This window comes from Megalobrama amblycephala, linkage group LG22 (assembly GCF_018812025.1).
Source record: "Megalobrama amblycephala isolate DHTTF-2021 linkage group LG22, ASM1881202v1, whole genome shotgun sequence".
In the NCBI taxonomy this organism is placed as follows: Eukaryota; Metazoa; Chordata; class Actinopteri; order Cypriniformes; family Xenocyprididae; genus Megalobrama; species Megalobrama amblycephala.
This window is the reverse complement of record NC_063065.1, coordinates 7192853-7209246: the sequence shown is the minus strand read 5'-3', so window position 1 is coordinate 7209246 and position 16394 is coordinate 7192853. Positions and strand designations below refer to the sequence as shown.

Here is a 16394-nt window from a genome sequence, read left to right as displayed (position 1 = left end):
ATGACATTATATGTTTTTTAGACGCCATCAGCGCTGCCAACCCCAGAGTGATAGATGACGCCCGGGCTCGGAAACTGTCCAACGACCTGAAACGCTCCACGTATTATGAAACTTGCTCCACCTATGGTCTGAACGTGGAGAGAGTCTTTCAAGATGGTGAGATACTTGATGTGTTAACCAGTGTCTCTGAACACACTTTGTGTTTATTCAGTGTTAAGTTTTTATCCACAGGTGTGAGTTTATCATCTTGGTTTGCCATTAATATTCTCTGTTCTTTGAGGCTGTTAGGGTTGCCATCTGTAAATGAAATACATAGCTTGTCTTTCATTTATAAATATAGACCAGTATTGAACTGAAGTACCTTGTTGTTGATGAAAATCTTTGGAAACACTGTCTGTGAATCCTGTGAATGCATTAATTATGAAGGTAGTTTTTTGAAGAGGTTGTAAGAATGTCTTTAGACCAAAAGCTAATGCATTGCGACCACTTCCAGAGAGAGAGAGAGAGAGAGAGAGAGAGAGAAAAAAAAAAAACATATGATGGTGATTATATAATTGCAGGTACATTTGGTGTCCAAAGATATTATTCAAATGGTTATATTTTTAATTATTTTAATCATTTGTTACTCATTGACATGGATCACAAAATGTTACAGGTCATAATATAAAATTGTCTGTAAAAAGTGTCTTATATAGCTGAAAATCATGATTTCTTGTTGTCCGAATTTTTATCAATTCTGTTACTGCCAAACTCTGTTACCAAGGTAGAGTAACAGTGTTGACAGTATGTAACAGAATTGACAGTCATACACAGAGAAACACACACTCTCTTTCATACTCACATACTTTCAACACTGTTACTCTACCTTGGTAACAGAGTTTGACAGTAACAGAACTGGAACAAGTAATAGATTAATAAGACCAAAGATTTGATATACCCAAAACGAATTATACCCAGGGCTCAATGCTAAGGATTTTTTTCTACTGGCCCGGTCGGGTAAAGTATAAAATAAGCATACTTATCGTTTCTGTTGTCTTTGTTACATTTAACCTCAATAAATAGGGTTATGACACCAAAAGCTACTAGATTAACTTATATTTTAAATATTGTTAGACAAATGAACAGCAAGTAATAAAATAGTAACAAATAATCAAATTACGAGTAATAGCACAAATAAATACAACAGAACAAACGAATATAAATGAAATAAATGGTGCTTTTAAAGTTTTTCATGTAGGTTTAAACAGGAGATTTTCAGGTACAGAAATTGTACAAAACTTTATTAAAGTTAATCAGTCAAGAGCAGTTACAGATGCATAAAAATGTTTTTAATGTTGAAAATATAAAATGTTAAATACTGTTATTTGAAATTATTTAAAAAAAATTAGGACACTTTAAATGTGAAATTAAACCTGCCAATAGTTGGCAGCGAATCACTGTTAATGAGCGAATCATTGAGATTCAACCGATTCATTTAAACGGCTGATTCTTTCAGGAAATGTTGCTCAGAGACACAAAACAATTCTGTGGACTTTGGAACTATTTTCATTGGCGAAATACAGCGAAACAGACGATTTGGTTTCTAAAATGTAAGTCACTAGATATTAAGTTCTTGTTCATTAAACTACGCTGAATAAAATCAATATCACATTTGTAATCATGCTAATATTTGGAGAAAAACTGCGCTCTTTGTGTAACTATATTAAATTATATATATATGAAATATATACAGGGGCATTTTTGCCCCTTATCTTGAATTCTGGGGGCATTATAAAGGCATTTTAATAGACTAAATCAAGCAGTGAAAGCGTGCACTCTAAATAAGAATGCACACTAGTCTAACCTACTAGATTACGTCACGTAGTGCATGCGTGCACTCAATGGGTGTGTTTTTATTTGTTTTTTTGTAAAGTGAGGGACATACTCTATAATATCAGATTGTTAAATCAACAATTACGATATCATAGACGATATATGTCGCACACCCTACAGCACTGGCCCGATTGGGCAAGTGATTGTTCCGTCTACTGTCCCGAGCATCGTTCACACTGGGCAGTCCTTATTGTCGAGGCGTGATACCTCATATTTAAACACTATCTACATAAAGAGCCAGCGGCAAATTCCCGAAGGACTGGCCGAGATTAAGCTGTTTTCTGCGGGTACATGAGATCTTTCATGGCTGGAAAGACCTCTCAGCCAATCAGATTCGAGAACCAGAACGAACTGTTGTATATATATATATATATATATATATATATATATATATATATATATATATATATATATATATACACACAGCAGGTTTTAAGTATTGTTGTGAGACATTCTGAATTCATCATCATAATCCAGTGTTCTGCATTTATCTTCTCATCTGACAAAAAACGATGTTTTTCCAGTTGTTTTTATGTTGGTAGTGGTTAGTGCATTTACGAACAATCCTAAAAACCAGTTGGAATATCAGCGGCTCTCTGAGTTCACTGATAGCGCTCTCTTCCGCCCACTGTCGTCATGTGGCATGAATGTATTGCCGAGTAAGCTACAGAAATCTGCCCACACATCTCTTTTGTGTCCCTCTAGCCGCCTGCTCGAGGTAGAGTGGTTTCACAGCACCTAGAAATACACATTACATAAGTATTTATCAAGCCGCCGCACAGTAATCTGGTGTAGCTGCTCTATATATCCATATGAGACTTCCTCCTGCGGTTGCAGGGGCCGCGATAATTCGGGCAGCTTTATTGCTCCGCAGTGTTGCAGTTTCCTCCGCGCTCTCCAATATCATAGTTGTCAGGATGGATTTCTCTCGGCCCTGCCTTTATTGCCGGGGTGTTGACGGTTGCTGTTTTCTCCTGCGTGTAATTGCCTCCTCGGGCTGCATTTGAAATAATTAAAAGACAGAGATGCGTTTGTTGTCTGGAGACGGTGAGCCGTTCGACTTTTTGAAAATGCAGACGGATAAACATCATCTCGTCTTTGCTGGTTTATTTCGCTTACTCTTCCAGCTCTCGTTTGTCTGTGGTATTGAAGTCATTTTTCTTTCTTTCTTTCTTCCTGTCTTTCTTTGTTTTTGTGAGATGTAAAAGTGAATAATGTTGAGTCACTTGTTCAATGACTGTAGGCACACTGTACTGTAGGTCTCTAGAGTTCCCAATTGTATGCAGTAAATCTGCACGAAAACTTTTCACAGCTGCAGAAAAAAATTAATGTGTGTCATTACAATCGAATTACGACTGAAAAATTGATGAACATCTCCCTTCAAAATAATAAGCACTGAATGTAATAGAAGTATCATAAGTAAGCATTTTTCTTCCTTTATGAATTACATTTGGAAATAAATGACTGTGTAGTCTTGTTTATGATTGTAGTCGCATTTAATGCAAATGATGCATACAAATCAGTGTATTTTGAGAGACTTTATAGGTAATTAATAAACACGGAAACTATTCATTTTTCACAAATGCATATAGTTGGTCATGCGCAAGACCAACACAACAAAAACAGCTAATGTGTTTAATCAAACTTATATGTATTGGTCATATATTTCGGACACATACTTGCATACTTTGACTACCTCTCAAAAATCTAGGTCGGTAAGATTTTTTTAAAAAAAAAATTTTTATTAAATAAGTCTCTTCTGCTCACCAAGGCTTCATTACAGTTTAAAATAACAGTTTTTTTATATGAATATATTTTAAAATGTAATTTATTTCTGTGATCAAAGCTGAATTTTCAGCATCATTACTCCAGTCTTCAGTGTCACATGATCCTTCAGAAATCATTCACATTTTTCATCATTAATAATGTTGAAATATTTTTGTGGAAACTGTTACATTTTTCAGGATTCTTTGATGAGTAGAAAGTTCAAAAGAACAGCATTTATTTAAAATAAAAAACTTTTGTATAATTATAAATGTCTTTACTTTTAATATACTGGACTATTTTCATCCTTGCTGATTAAAAGTACTACAATTTCTTTAAAAATTAAAATCTTACTGAGCCAAAACTTTTGAACTCTCTAAACTGTTCTCACCACAGAGGCGAAAACATTGTGTTTCATTTTAAAATGTCTCTACCAGTGTTAAAACCAAACCTATCTGTAAGACACATCATATATTTGTTTGTGATTTACATGTATGTTTCATAGTTTAGATAGATTTCAAATTTAAATGTTGATGATATGTGATTGCAGTTGCTCAGAAAGTGGTGGCGCTGAGGAAAAAACAGCAGCTTTCGATTGGTCCGTGTAAATCTCTGCCCAACTCTCCCAGCCACTCGTCTGTCCCGGCCGCATCCATCCCCTCTGTACACATTAATCAGGTGAGTCTGGGGCGTTTGTGCTGATCTAGGATCAGCCTCAGTCCTGAACCAGCTAGCATGCAGACTGCAAGGTGAATCTCAGAGAAAAGGATTTGCTAGTTGTTATTTGGAAAACAAACATATGTATATGCCTTCAAAAAATGTATCATAATATTATTACCAAAATAGTTATAAAATGACGATAGAATAGTTTTTGTAGTAATTGTAAAAGTTATGACATTTAATACAGAAATATGTTTACCATGGTACATAATTGTAAGGGATATATTGGCTCAGAAATATTAAGGTAAATGCTAGACCAGGGCTGGCCTACTTGGGATTGAACCTACAACATTCATGTCAAATGTTCAGATCTCTACTGTCTCACTAACTCGGATCAGTCTAAAATAACAAAAGCTTGCCAACTTCTTTTTAATTTAATGTTATGGCTTGGGCTGCATCCCAATTTGCATACTATACATACTATGTAGTGTGTAAAATTAGAATTTGTCTGTCAAATCATAGTACCTTGGAAATAGAATGCCAAAGTTATATAAATTGATTTATAAAGTGAACATGTGTACTTATTGCTTAATGGACTAATATTACAGTGCAGTATATATTTATTTTGCATGTCAGTATACAGAAAACCATACTGATCATATTGTTCACTGTATCTCTCTTGATTCTTAATTGCTTTTTCCCATATCTATCTATCTATCTATCTATCTATCTATCTATCTATCTATCTATCTATCTATCTATCTATCTATCTATCTATCTATCTATCTGTCTGTCTGTCTGTCTGTCTGTCTGTCTGTCTGTCTGTCTGTCTGTCTATCTGTCTGTCTGTTTCATTCTATCTATCTATCTATCTATCTATCTATCTATCTATCTATCTATCTATCTATCTATCTATCTATCTATCTATCTATCTATCTATCTATCTATCCCTCCCCATTTCCCTCTCTGTTTATTTCAGGCTGCTAATGGAGGAGGTGCGTTCAGCGATTACTCCTCCTCCGTTCCCTCCACCCCCAGCATAAGCCAGAGGGAGATGCGCATCGAGACAGTGGCCGCCTCCAACACTCCCACGCCCATCCGCAAGCAGTCCAAACGGCGCTCCAATATCTTCACAGTAAGTATGAGGCAGCTAATGCAGAGCACCACGCACTCCCACTACTGAGAGTGCTGGACTTCCCCTGACTGCAGATCTCCCAGCAGCCCCTGCTGCTTTCAGACGGCCAGTGAGCAAGAGAGAAGCTGTTTCTAGGTCTGCAGTGAGTGGATCTGCCCTTAGGTACCCTCTCATCACCCCCTTCCCCTCAAGCCCAGGGCAGTAGAGGGCAAAGCCAGAGAGAGTAATGCCATCTCTGACCACAAGAGGGAGGTACAGAACTAAGTGTAACCGAATCCCTCCTGCCTCCGCTACCACAGAAGCGCATGACCACATGCTTTTTATAGCTGCATATGCGGGGAGGCAAGCATTAAAATATGAGAGATGTTTAGGAAAAGGCAAGACGCTTCAATTTACGCTAATCTTTCCGCCATTTTGATTTGCCTCGTCCTTTATACACTGTAAATTTCAAAGCTTTACACCAAGAGAACTTAGCTTTTTATCTTCTCTGGATTTGAATACCTGCCCTCCCCAACACTGATATTTTTCCCTTTGCCCTTCCTAATTTCACTGTGCCAATCAGCAAAATACCCTAGCAAGCCCCGCCCCTTCTCTTCTTTAACAGACATTCACCTAGCGTGTCTTTCCGCTGGAGCCAGACAGAGAGAGGCAGAGCCACACACACTGTACTAGCAACACCACCATCTCCAATCTAACCAATCAAGATCCACTTTTGTCCATTCAGCCAATCAACCCCCCCTCCCCCCTCCCCCATAACCAATTGAATTTGTCCCCATTCGCCCCAAACCCTCCTCCAATCAAAAGGATCCTTCAAGGTGATTGGCTGCAGCAGTGGCGGCTCTTGTGCTAGCTTCCCCTGTCCTGTTTCTCCCTCCCTCCCTGCTAGGTCGTGTCTAACCCCATCCACGCGAGACACGACGCTCTGCCGGTGCGCGTAATGGAGCCGAAGCACGCCACCTACCCCGTCTGGGTGCCCGAGTGGCAGAGCGAACGGGAGTTTCAACTCATGACCTTCTGAGGAGCCCCGTGAACCAGACTTACGGTGTGGGCGGGAACAAGGGTGAGGGCGGGGAGGGAGTGTGGGAGGAGCCATACCAAGGAGGGAGGGGCCACGCAGCCTCTCGACGACGTTCAGAAGACGGCAGGGAGATCTGGACCGTTCACTAATTTCCCCTTCTGATGACATCTCTAACCAGTCATCTCATTGCCAATTGGATCTTTTTTGCCAAATTTTAGCAAAATGTTCCAAAATAGCATGCGAAAAATGAGGAAAGCCTTTGTTTTGTCTTTGCTAGCTGATCACCAGAATTTTCGACAGTTTTTTTTCCGAAGTCATATACATATAATTTATGTTAGATATTATTTTATTGTTCCAAGTCAAGAGTGGCCTTATAATCATAGTCTTTTTGATCATAGTGAAAAAGTAAATTTGTTACCACTAGTAGACTATAAGATATAACCACATTTGGATGGTCTAAGAAAAAAGAAAGAAACAAAAAATTATATATATATATTATATTATATATATATATAATCAGTGCCAATAAATGAAGACAGAAAGAAAAATCTAAGAATTTTTGTTTGCAGTCAGAAAATATTTACATTTTAAAGAAAGCCATAAATTAAATATTTTGTTAAAGATATTATTAAAAAAAAATTACTTTTTAAAAAATCCAAGGAGTAAATATTATTGAATAATATAAAAAGAACAGTTTGCCGATTTAGTAATATTTCCTATCACCTCATAATTCATACCATTCCCTCATTAACATAATTCATAAGTGTGTGTCTTTGCCACTAGATGTCAGCAGAGGACAGGAAACCAAGCACAGTGCTTCCATGATACTTAAAACGACCATTTTTTGTCATTGGTCTAATGTGGCGTCTGTTTATTTTTCATTCTACGAGAGCACAGGAAGAAGGAAGGGGTTTGATTTGTTTTATTATTTCTCGACACATCATCACTATTATGCCCTGTAAAAAGCCAATAATCATACTGCATCTGCCATCATCTCCAGTGTAGATGTCTTAGCATTTTTTACGACCCATTGCTTTTTTTCACTCTACAACCTTTCTGTCCACGCTCCCCGTGACCAAAGTGTTGAACTGTTTTTGTCGATATTTCCAGATTTGTTCTTCTGTTTCCAACCTATCTTCAACTAAAAGGGCTTTCCAGCTTCTCCTCAATTAGATGAGCCCTTGGTGGTGGTGGTGGTGGTACGACCGCAATGCATTATGGGAGGGGGAGCAAACAAGCGCTGCTTTATTCCCCCTAATAGCCCGCATTGCATCGTGGGTATCACCATGGCTTTCTTGGACACGTGCCCCTTGGCAGCCATGGTTGAGTTTAAAGGACATTGGTTGGACAGAAAAAGACAGATTTCGAACTTTCGTTACACATTGAACTGAATCATAATCAGTCATTTTACTGCTAAATGTTTATCCTGTATACTGAACAATCTCGGACTATAGCCATCGACAACGTCCTCGTGACCCCCAAAATTTACTCGAAAAAAGGATGCTTCGCAATTCAAACGGACAGAACTTTTGCGGTAATTCCAAACACTAGGAGATTTGCCAAGATATATTCTTTGTTTTTGTTCTCTTTCTTTTTCTTCTTTTGCCTGTTTTTCTTTTGAGTTCTGTGTCTGATGGGTTAGTTTAGCTAGTCACACTTCACACCGAGCGCCACAAATGGTGCCTCGCGTCTCCGTTCATCTTTATTAACGAGACTGCGGCTTTGTAAACCACGTCATACTCGGACGTGATGCTAGTCGAGGTCCCGATGCTGCACGGCCGGCATAGCGACGGATCCCTCAACAGTAAAAAGATTTGAATCCGGATTCCGGATGACATAGCTTACTTGTTCGTGCCGACCGATATGCTGACCACCAACTAACTGTGAAACTAACATGATGTCACATGACGCCCTGAGACATCACATTGCGTCGTGATGCGTTTATAAAGCCGCTCGTTTAGTTGATGCAGGTGCCGCGGCGACGCCCGGGTGCGGTTTGCTCTCGCTCGGTGTGAAGTCTGAACAACATGAAGGCCTTCATAAACGTAGAGAAGCGAGACTGAAATGCACCGACTTGTATGAATGTAGTATCTATTTGTGACCCAGAGCCATTATTTTGTTCTTTTATTGGATTGTTTTGCTTATTCATTTTTTTATTTCATGACAATGTGGTAAGATGAACTGTTTCATGCGTTGCACACTGTTTCGTTTTTTATATCATTCAATAATGGACAAATATAGACTGCCGTATATCTTGTATTGAATTTGATTTCCAATGGTATTCTATAGAAAGTATATTCTATACATATATGAGATATATGAAACAGCGCCTCTTTAGTCAAACTCTCTCTTGTGGGAACTGCAATGTGTGGCTCTGCCTGTTGACTATTTCCACGTAAACCTGTGACTTGATTTGTATGGTGTCTGTATATATCCAAACGAAAATAAACTGTTGAAAAATACACATCAGCCTAGTTTATTTGAGTAGATGAAACGATATCTCTCTCCATTTGCGAATGAGCGCCTCATCTTGTTTGTCTGTCGGGTATGAGTGCTCAGTCATGTTGCGTTGTGGATGTTTTTGCTTCATTTTGTGTGAGAAAAATCCTTGTTTAATATTTATTCTTTCCTAATGCCATTTTCCAGCCACTTCCTGGAAGCCAAGATGTCTTGAAATCCAGATCTGAAATGTATAAATTAATCTCCTAACTTTTTTTTTCCCCCTGATTTTGCTTTGTTTGAAATGTTTATGTGAATTTAACTCAAATTCTGCATATTTTTTCCTCATCTGATCTGTGTTTATCAGATGTTTCAACAGGTGGAGGCTGTCGAAAAGATTCACCGTATTAATTGAATCCTTTTCCTCCCCACTAACCTGTGTTGTTTTTTCTCACATTTGCATATAAAACTGCATTTATTGTTCTTGAATTGTTTGAATCTGTTGCATCTGTGGTTGGTAAAGCCACAGGGAGGCGCCAAAGATTGCAAAAGAGCTCTTGGGGGGTTTAGTTCTGACTTCCTGTGTTTCGTTATTGGTCGAACTTGATATTTTCCGTTGTCGTTTTGTTTTGTGTGTCTGTCCTGGTCTGTGTAAATATATATTTATATATACTGCACGTTCAATGTGCTGCTGTATGTTTGCACCGTTCTGCTTGCGCGTTTATTTGAGCCTTTTTCTTGCAATTTTATGTTGTCCCCCACAACACACCGACACACACTTCACTGGCACACACACACACACACACACTAGAGTTTAAGGCACAACTCACAAACACACACACACCCTCCCCACCTCCTTGTGTGTTGCCAGTTTGTTCTTTGCACTGACATCTTGTCTTGTTTCTTTGCAGTCACGGAAAGCCAGTGATCAGACAAAGAGCATTGAGAGTAAAACTGACAGTATAGGGAGTGGAAGGGCCATACCCATCAAACAGGTATGTCACCCCATTCGCACGCTCATTATATGAGGTAAGTACACTGTTATAGGGTAGGATTGTACACCGTTTATTAAATGTCAATATCTTAAGTAGTGTATTACTATGTATGTATGAAATGTGTGTGTTCGTGCATTAAAAGGCCATGAAAGCTATTTTCAAGACTTTGAAATTGAAATGAACTTGATTGTTTTAGGCTTTCTCAGTCAGTTTCTTTAAGCGACCAACAGATGTCAGTATAACACAATCTTAACTGGGTCTACACATTGTTGTTCAGTCTGTAGTAACCTGTGGCAGTTGATATGCAAAATGGGAATGATATGCAAATACATATACAATAATCTGGCAAACAATAACTTACTTTTAGCTCCAAAATCTTTTATGTGAATCAATTGCAACATATAATAAAATTATACTTCATCTTGTCATGTTGTATTTGAATGTCCATGAACTTACATGTTAAAAAATTGCCTTTGAATCCGTAAATTTCTTTTTTAGTTTGTATGTTGGATATATTTTATTTATTTAGTTTGCAATTGATTTTTTTCTTGCATAATCATCAACTTGCCCCTGACAAGAAATTTGGGATTTGGTCACCCATGTGCAATTATTGAGTATCCATAGTAAAATTATACTTTTTTAATCATTTAATATGATTTATGAAACTAAACTGGAGTTTTTTTTAATCATGTCTAGAAATTTTTGTCTACTTACAGCATTCAACTGAAACAGATGTTTTAGAATCATTACATTAAACATTACAGTCAGTTTTTTGGATGTATGTGTTTGAACAGGAATTAAATTTCCAAATAAAATACTTTAGAACAAAGGCAGTTTAGAAAACTGTAAAAACATTAGTTTACAAATAAGGTAGTTTAGAAGTAGTTTATAAAGTAATTTTAGAAATTGTCTCCAAGCAGTCGTTTACAAATAAAAGAATTTCTAAGTAGTTTACAAAAGTAGTTTAGAAATATTTTCCAAATAAAGAATTTTAGAAGTAGTTTACAAAAGTAGTTTAGAAATAGTTGCCGAAGTACAAATTTTCAAGATAGCTTAGAAGTCGGTTACAAAATTAGTGTAGATATATTTTCCAAACAATAGTTTACAAGAGTTTTTTTTTTAAGCATGTCTAGAAATTTTTGTCTACTTACAGCATTCAGTAGAAACAGATGTTTTAGAATCATTACATTAAACATTACAGTCAGTTTTTTTGGATGTATGTGTTTGAACAGGAATTAAATTCTGTTTAGTAAAATTTCTCGTCTGACGTCAGAAAAAGCTAATGTGATTTTGAAAGGATTCATCTTGGTAATTAGCAGTAGTACTTGATGGAGTAGCTGTCTCATATTTATTTTTCTTTAGTAGAGTTGTTCATTCATTTGTTCTTTTTTGAGCCTCTGATTCAATTTTCAAATGAACCCTAGCCTTAACCTTTAACCCCTGCCAGAGATTAGCATTGTCATATTGAACAAACGTCTTTCCCAGGACAAGCATCACATACAACCTCTGACTTTGAACAAATCCTGTTGCAGTAGTTTAGAAATAGCTTCTAAATAGTAGTTTACAAATAAAGCAATTTCAAAGTAGTTTACAAAAGTAATCCAGAAGTCATTTCCATGTAGTATTTTAGAAGTAGTTTACACATAGTAATTTCCAAATAAAATACTTTAGAAAAAGTTTACTAACAGGAATAAAAACAGGACAAATAAGATAGTTTAGAAGTAGTTTATAAAAGTAATGAAAGTAATTTAGAAATAGTCTCCAAGCAGTTGTTTACAAATAAAGTAATTTCAAATTAGTTTACAAAAGTAGTTTAGAAATAGTTTCTGAATCGGAAATTTTCAAAACGGCTTAAAGTCGTTTACAAAATTAGCTTCCAAATAGTAGTTTTAAATAAAGTCATTTAGAAGTAATTTCCTTGTAGTATTTTAGAAGTAGCTTACGCATAGTAATTTCCAAATAAAATACTTTAGAACAAAGGCAGTTTAGAAAACTGTAAAAACATTAGTCTACAAATAAGGTAGTTTAGAAGTAGTTTATAAAGTAATTTTAGAAATTGTCTCCAAGCAGTCGTTTACAAATAAAAGAATTTCTAAGTAGTTTACAACAGTAGTTTAGAAAATTTTTCAAATATAGTAATTTTAGAAGTAGATAACAAAAGTAGTTTAGAAATTGCTGCCAAAGTACAAATTTTCAAGATGGCTTAGAAGTCGGTTACAAAATTAGTGTAGAAATATTTTACAAACAATAGTTTACAAATAGCCATTTCAAAGTAGTTTACAAAAGTAGTTTAGAAATATTTTCCAAATATAGTAATTTCAAAGTTTACAAAGGTAGTTTAGATGTAGTTTACAAAAGTGTCTATAAAATACTTCCTTGAAGTATTTTATAGAGTTTACAAATAGTATTTTACAAATAAGGTAGTTAAACAAAACGTTTTACAAAAATAGTTTAGAAATCATTTCCAAATAATAATATTTTGAAAATAGTTTAGTAACAAAAGTAGTTTACAAATAGTAGTTTACAAATAAGGTATTTTAAAAGACATTTAGACATAATTTACAAATGTAGTTAAGATATAGTTGACAAATAGTAGTTTACAAAAGTGTTTGAGGAATTCTTTCCATGTAATATTTTAGAGAGTTTCGAAAATATATTTTACAAACAAGGTAGTTTAAACAAAATGTTTTACAAAAGTAGTTTAGAAATCATTTCCAAATAATAATAATAGTAATTACGTAACAAAAGTAGTTTAGAAATAGTTCACAAATGTAGTTAATTTTGTAATTCAGTGTAGTCATGTCAGTTTCTGTTGTGTGCTGTGAGAATAAATGTACAAATAAATTGTGGACGAGTATACAATTACAAGTACAATTTGCATGAGGTATTATCATAGATCTGATTATTCTCAATTTGATAAGAATTTTTACTGAATGTTTATAAGCAGTCAGGTGGATATGGATCATAGCATTAACATGGTGGGGGTGACACATCCCTCTCACGGTTAACATATCACACAACTATATCCTCTCAGTCAACCTCCTTTACTTTACCTCCATTGTACATCAATTACACTCTAGCTTTAAAGATTATCCCTTTAAGAGCAGTCATTGTAATCTGTTTGTCTGTAGTGGATAGTCACAGAGAGAGTAAAGGAGAGGGGGGACGCAGGCCATGGTGGGATACCTTTCAATGGAGCTGATTGCCCGGCCAGTCAAATGCACAGTCAGGAAGATCAAAGTGGCATGGGAGTATAATTACCTCCCACTGGGCAAATTACACACTTTGGACCCCCCTATCCCTCCCAATCAGTAAAAATGGTAAATAAGGACAACAATAGCAGTGATAGCTCAGGGGTGACACAGGGAGACTGTCAACACAAGGCTTTTGTGTTTAATCCCAGTAAGTTCCTCTTTCTTTCCCCCTCCTCTCCTCCGCTGACCACGGAACTGAGGCCATCATGATGATAGACATGTCTGTTTGAGCTACAGGAAGAGAGGGATCGGTGTATGTGTGTCTATTGGTTTAGGCAATTTAGAACAGACAGGTGCGTGTGCATTCAATATGGCGTTTGTTATATTTATGTTGGCTAATTGGGCTGTAGGTCATGGTAAAAAGGATTTTAATGTAAATAACCACCTTATGGGGTGATTTTTTATTATTTTGTGTAATGTAATTTTTTTGTGCACTTATTTTTCAGGACAGTTAAGTCGTAATGCGCTTGAATTATTTTATTTTATTTTCATTTTATTTAAAAAATGTAAAAAAACATTTTACTTAATTTTTTTTATTTTACTTAAGTGAAACGTGCATTAACGTAATGCTGCATTGTACATATTTTATTATTCACAATGGTTAATTTCATTGAAATTTCTTATATTATTTTTAGTGCTATCAAATAGATTAATTGCAATGAATCGCATCTAACATAATAGTTTGTGAATATAATATATATAATATAAATGTAATAATATATACACATTTATTATTATGTAAACAAACTTTTATGTTAATGTAATTAATCACAATTAATCGATTTGACAGCACTATTTTGTACAATTTTATACTCAATATTTACTGTAATGCAAATTATTGATTTACATCAAGGCAATACAACAAACACTAACATGATTTACAAATAATTTAAGTATACATTTATTAATCTGTATTTTTTTTTTTTTAAATTAATAAAAGAAATGAAAGAAAAATTGCATTTACGGTAGTAATATATATACCCCAAAAGCACTATGGTCGTACCATAGTACACTGAGGGTGTCAGATTGTAATATGACAAAACATTACCTTAGTGCCATGTCCAAGCAAACATCTTAACCAGGTACTTTTTTATAATGGTACTTCTTTGTAAGAATAGATTGAACACATCATTTAATGATTTTCAGACTTATTTTCAGAAATATCGTGTAATATCTGATTGATCAAAGTACTTAGAGGTCATTTGCCAAGGTCCACAAATCCACCCTGAACATCTTGCTTTATATTCTTTTTATTGATGCTAGACGTTCATATTTCTCTCCTTTAGCATTGATCTGTTTCAGCACTGTGGGGTGTGATTTCACCGATCATGTTTATGCATCCATGACTGTTCGAAACAAACGTGACTACTGCGCCGTCCGTGTACATGCACAGAAGCCGTTGCCAGAAGAGGTCACCCGGCTGTCCGTTTAATTTATTTGATTGGCAAACCAATAGGACTTATGTAGGAACACATGCATTATTGAACGCATAATGAAAGGGCAGTTCAGCTAACAGATGGTTGCTTTTTAAGAAATGACAGTTCATAATATATCATAATATTCACAATACATCACAGATCATAATATGTTGTGAACATCAAATACAAGCAAATTATACAAGTTTGACCAATGCATTTAAGCACACATTCAGACTGGATTATTCAATCAGTCAAAGCTGGAGAAATTAATTAGTAAATTAAGATGGCTTTGTTTGCATACTTGATATTTCACTTTTATTTAGTTTTTTTTTGTTTTGTTGTTGTTGCATTTGATAGACTACTGTTTGAGCTACATTCATGTAATATAAAATTATAAATAAGTCAATTTTCTTTACATATTTTATTTCACGTTACATTTCTTTGCTTTTTTGCTGTTTAATTTATTTTATTATTTAACATTATTTGATTTGTTTTACATTTTTTATTTTATGCTTTTGTCAGATTATTGTTTGACACTACATGAATATAATATAAAATTAAATATAAGACTCTCTCTCTCTCTCTCTCTCTATATATATATATATATATAAAGAGAGAGAGAGATAATTATATTTAATTATATATATATATATATATATATATATATATATTATAATTATAATTATTATATGTGTGTGTATATATATATATATATATATATATATATATATATAGGGAGAGAGAGAGAGAGAGAATTTTAATAAATATATTTAAATATAATTTTATATTATCATTTTTCTAAGGTATTATGTTTTATTTTATTTCTTATTTGTTGTATTTCACATGATTTTATTTTAAGCATTTGGCTGATGTTTTTTTATCCAAATGCTCTTTTTTTTTTTTTTTACTGCTATATTAATATAGTTTAAAATTAGGTATAATATTTTACAGAGTAATGTTTAAGGGTTTTTTCGAAAGATGACTAAATGTCAACTATTCATAGAGTGGTTGAGTTGATAGAGCTGTATTTATGAGAGAATATCCATGGAGGGATCAGATCAAGGCGAGGAGAGGATTAGGACTTGATTGTCGGGTAAATACCATGATACCCAGTTGACCCGGGGTCAGCAACTGATGTTAAGCAAGTAGTGTATTCTTAACGTGGATTAGTCGCCTTCAGTGTCAGGCTGGTCGGTTAACACATCAGAGCCCTCCTACTCTCTCACTCCCAACAGGAAGTGGTAAAGAGCACAGGAATCTTCCCTAATCCCCAAATTAAGCCAAAACAGGCCACCCAAACCCCCCTGTGCTCCCTGCCGCCCACCCCTAAACACCTCTGTGCACTTCCAGCCCTGGCCGGGGAGTGTTTGTCCTGGCTGGACTTAAGGGGGTAAGTGCTCAGTGAGTGTTTTTTTTAAAAGAACAGCGGGAGATTGATGGTGAGGCCTTGAGCAGGGGACGGGACGGAGGCTGGAAGCTTTTGAAGAGCTCGGGATCACAGGCTCTAATCCTCATGCTCGCAGAGGTCTGAGAGAGTTCGCCGGCGCAACAGGCAAAAGAATACACACTGAGTCTGTGCACAAATTGGATTTAGTCTCACAGCTCCTCACGGTCTTTGATGTGCATATACACGTTGCCGATCCCCAATACGACCTTATGTGTGTGTCCACCAAGGGAAAAGTGGTCCTGGCCTGGAAATATTGTTTTTTTTTCTCTTAAACTTACTGGTCTTGAAGCAGGAACCGCTAATATTAGAGATCAGAGGATGGGATAATATTGTAATAATATTGTTAAGTTTTCAAAACTTCAACAAGGATAGATTGATGTGACAAAAAAAAT

The 16394-nt window shown here is 35.6% G+C and overlaps 1 protein-coding gene across 4 annotated transcripts in view; it reads left to right on the top strand.

Annotated features, from left to right (window-relative positions):
* The window catches only part of agap3 (ArfGAP with GTPase domain, ankyrin repeat and PH domain 3), a 187954-nt gene that overhangs the window by 110082 nt on the left and 61478 nt on the right, over positions 1 to 16394 (top strand). For 3 of the 4 annotated variants that reach the window (XM_048174739.1, XM_048174740.1, XM_048174738.1), the window contains exons 6-9: positions 22 to 156; positions 4187 to 4314; positions 5276 to 5431; positions 9800 to 9883. In XM_048174739.1, coding sequence (XP_048030696.1) covers positions 22 to 156; positions 4187 to 4314; positions 5276 to 5431; positions 9800 to 9883 — 503 coding nt within the window. Of the gene's footprint in view, positions 1 to 21; positions 157 to 4186; positions 4315 to 5275; positions 5432 to 6507; positions 7984 to 9799; positions 9884 to 16394 lie in introns of those variants that run through there. The other variant, XM_048174741.1, reaches the window with a different exon arrangement.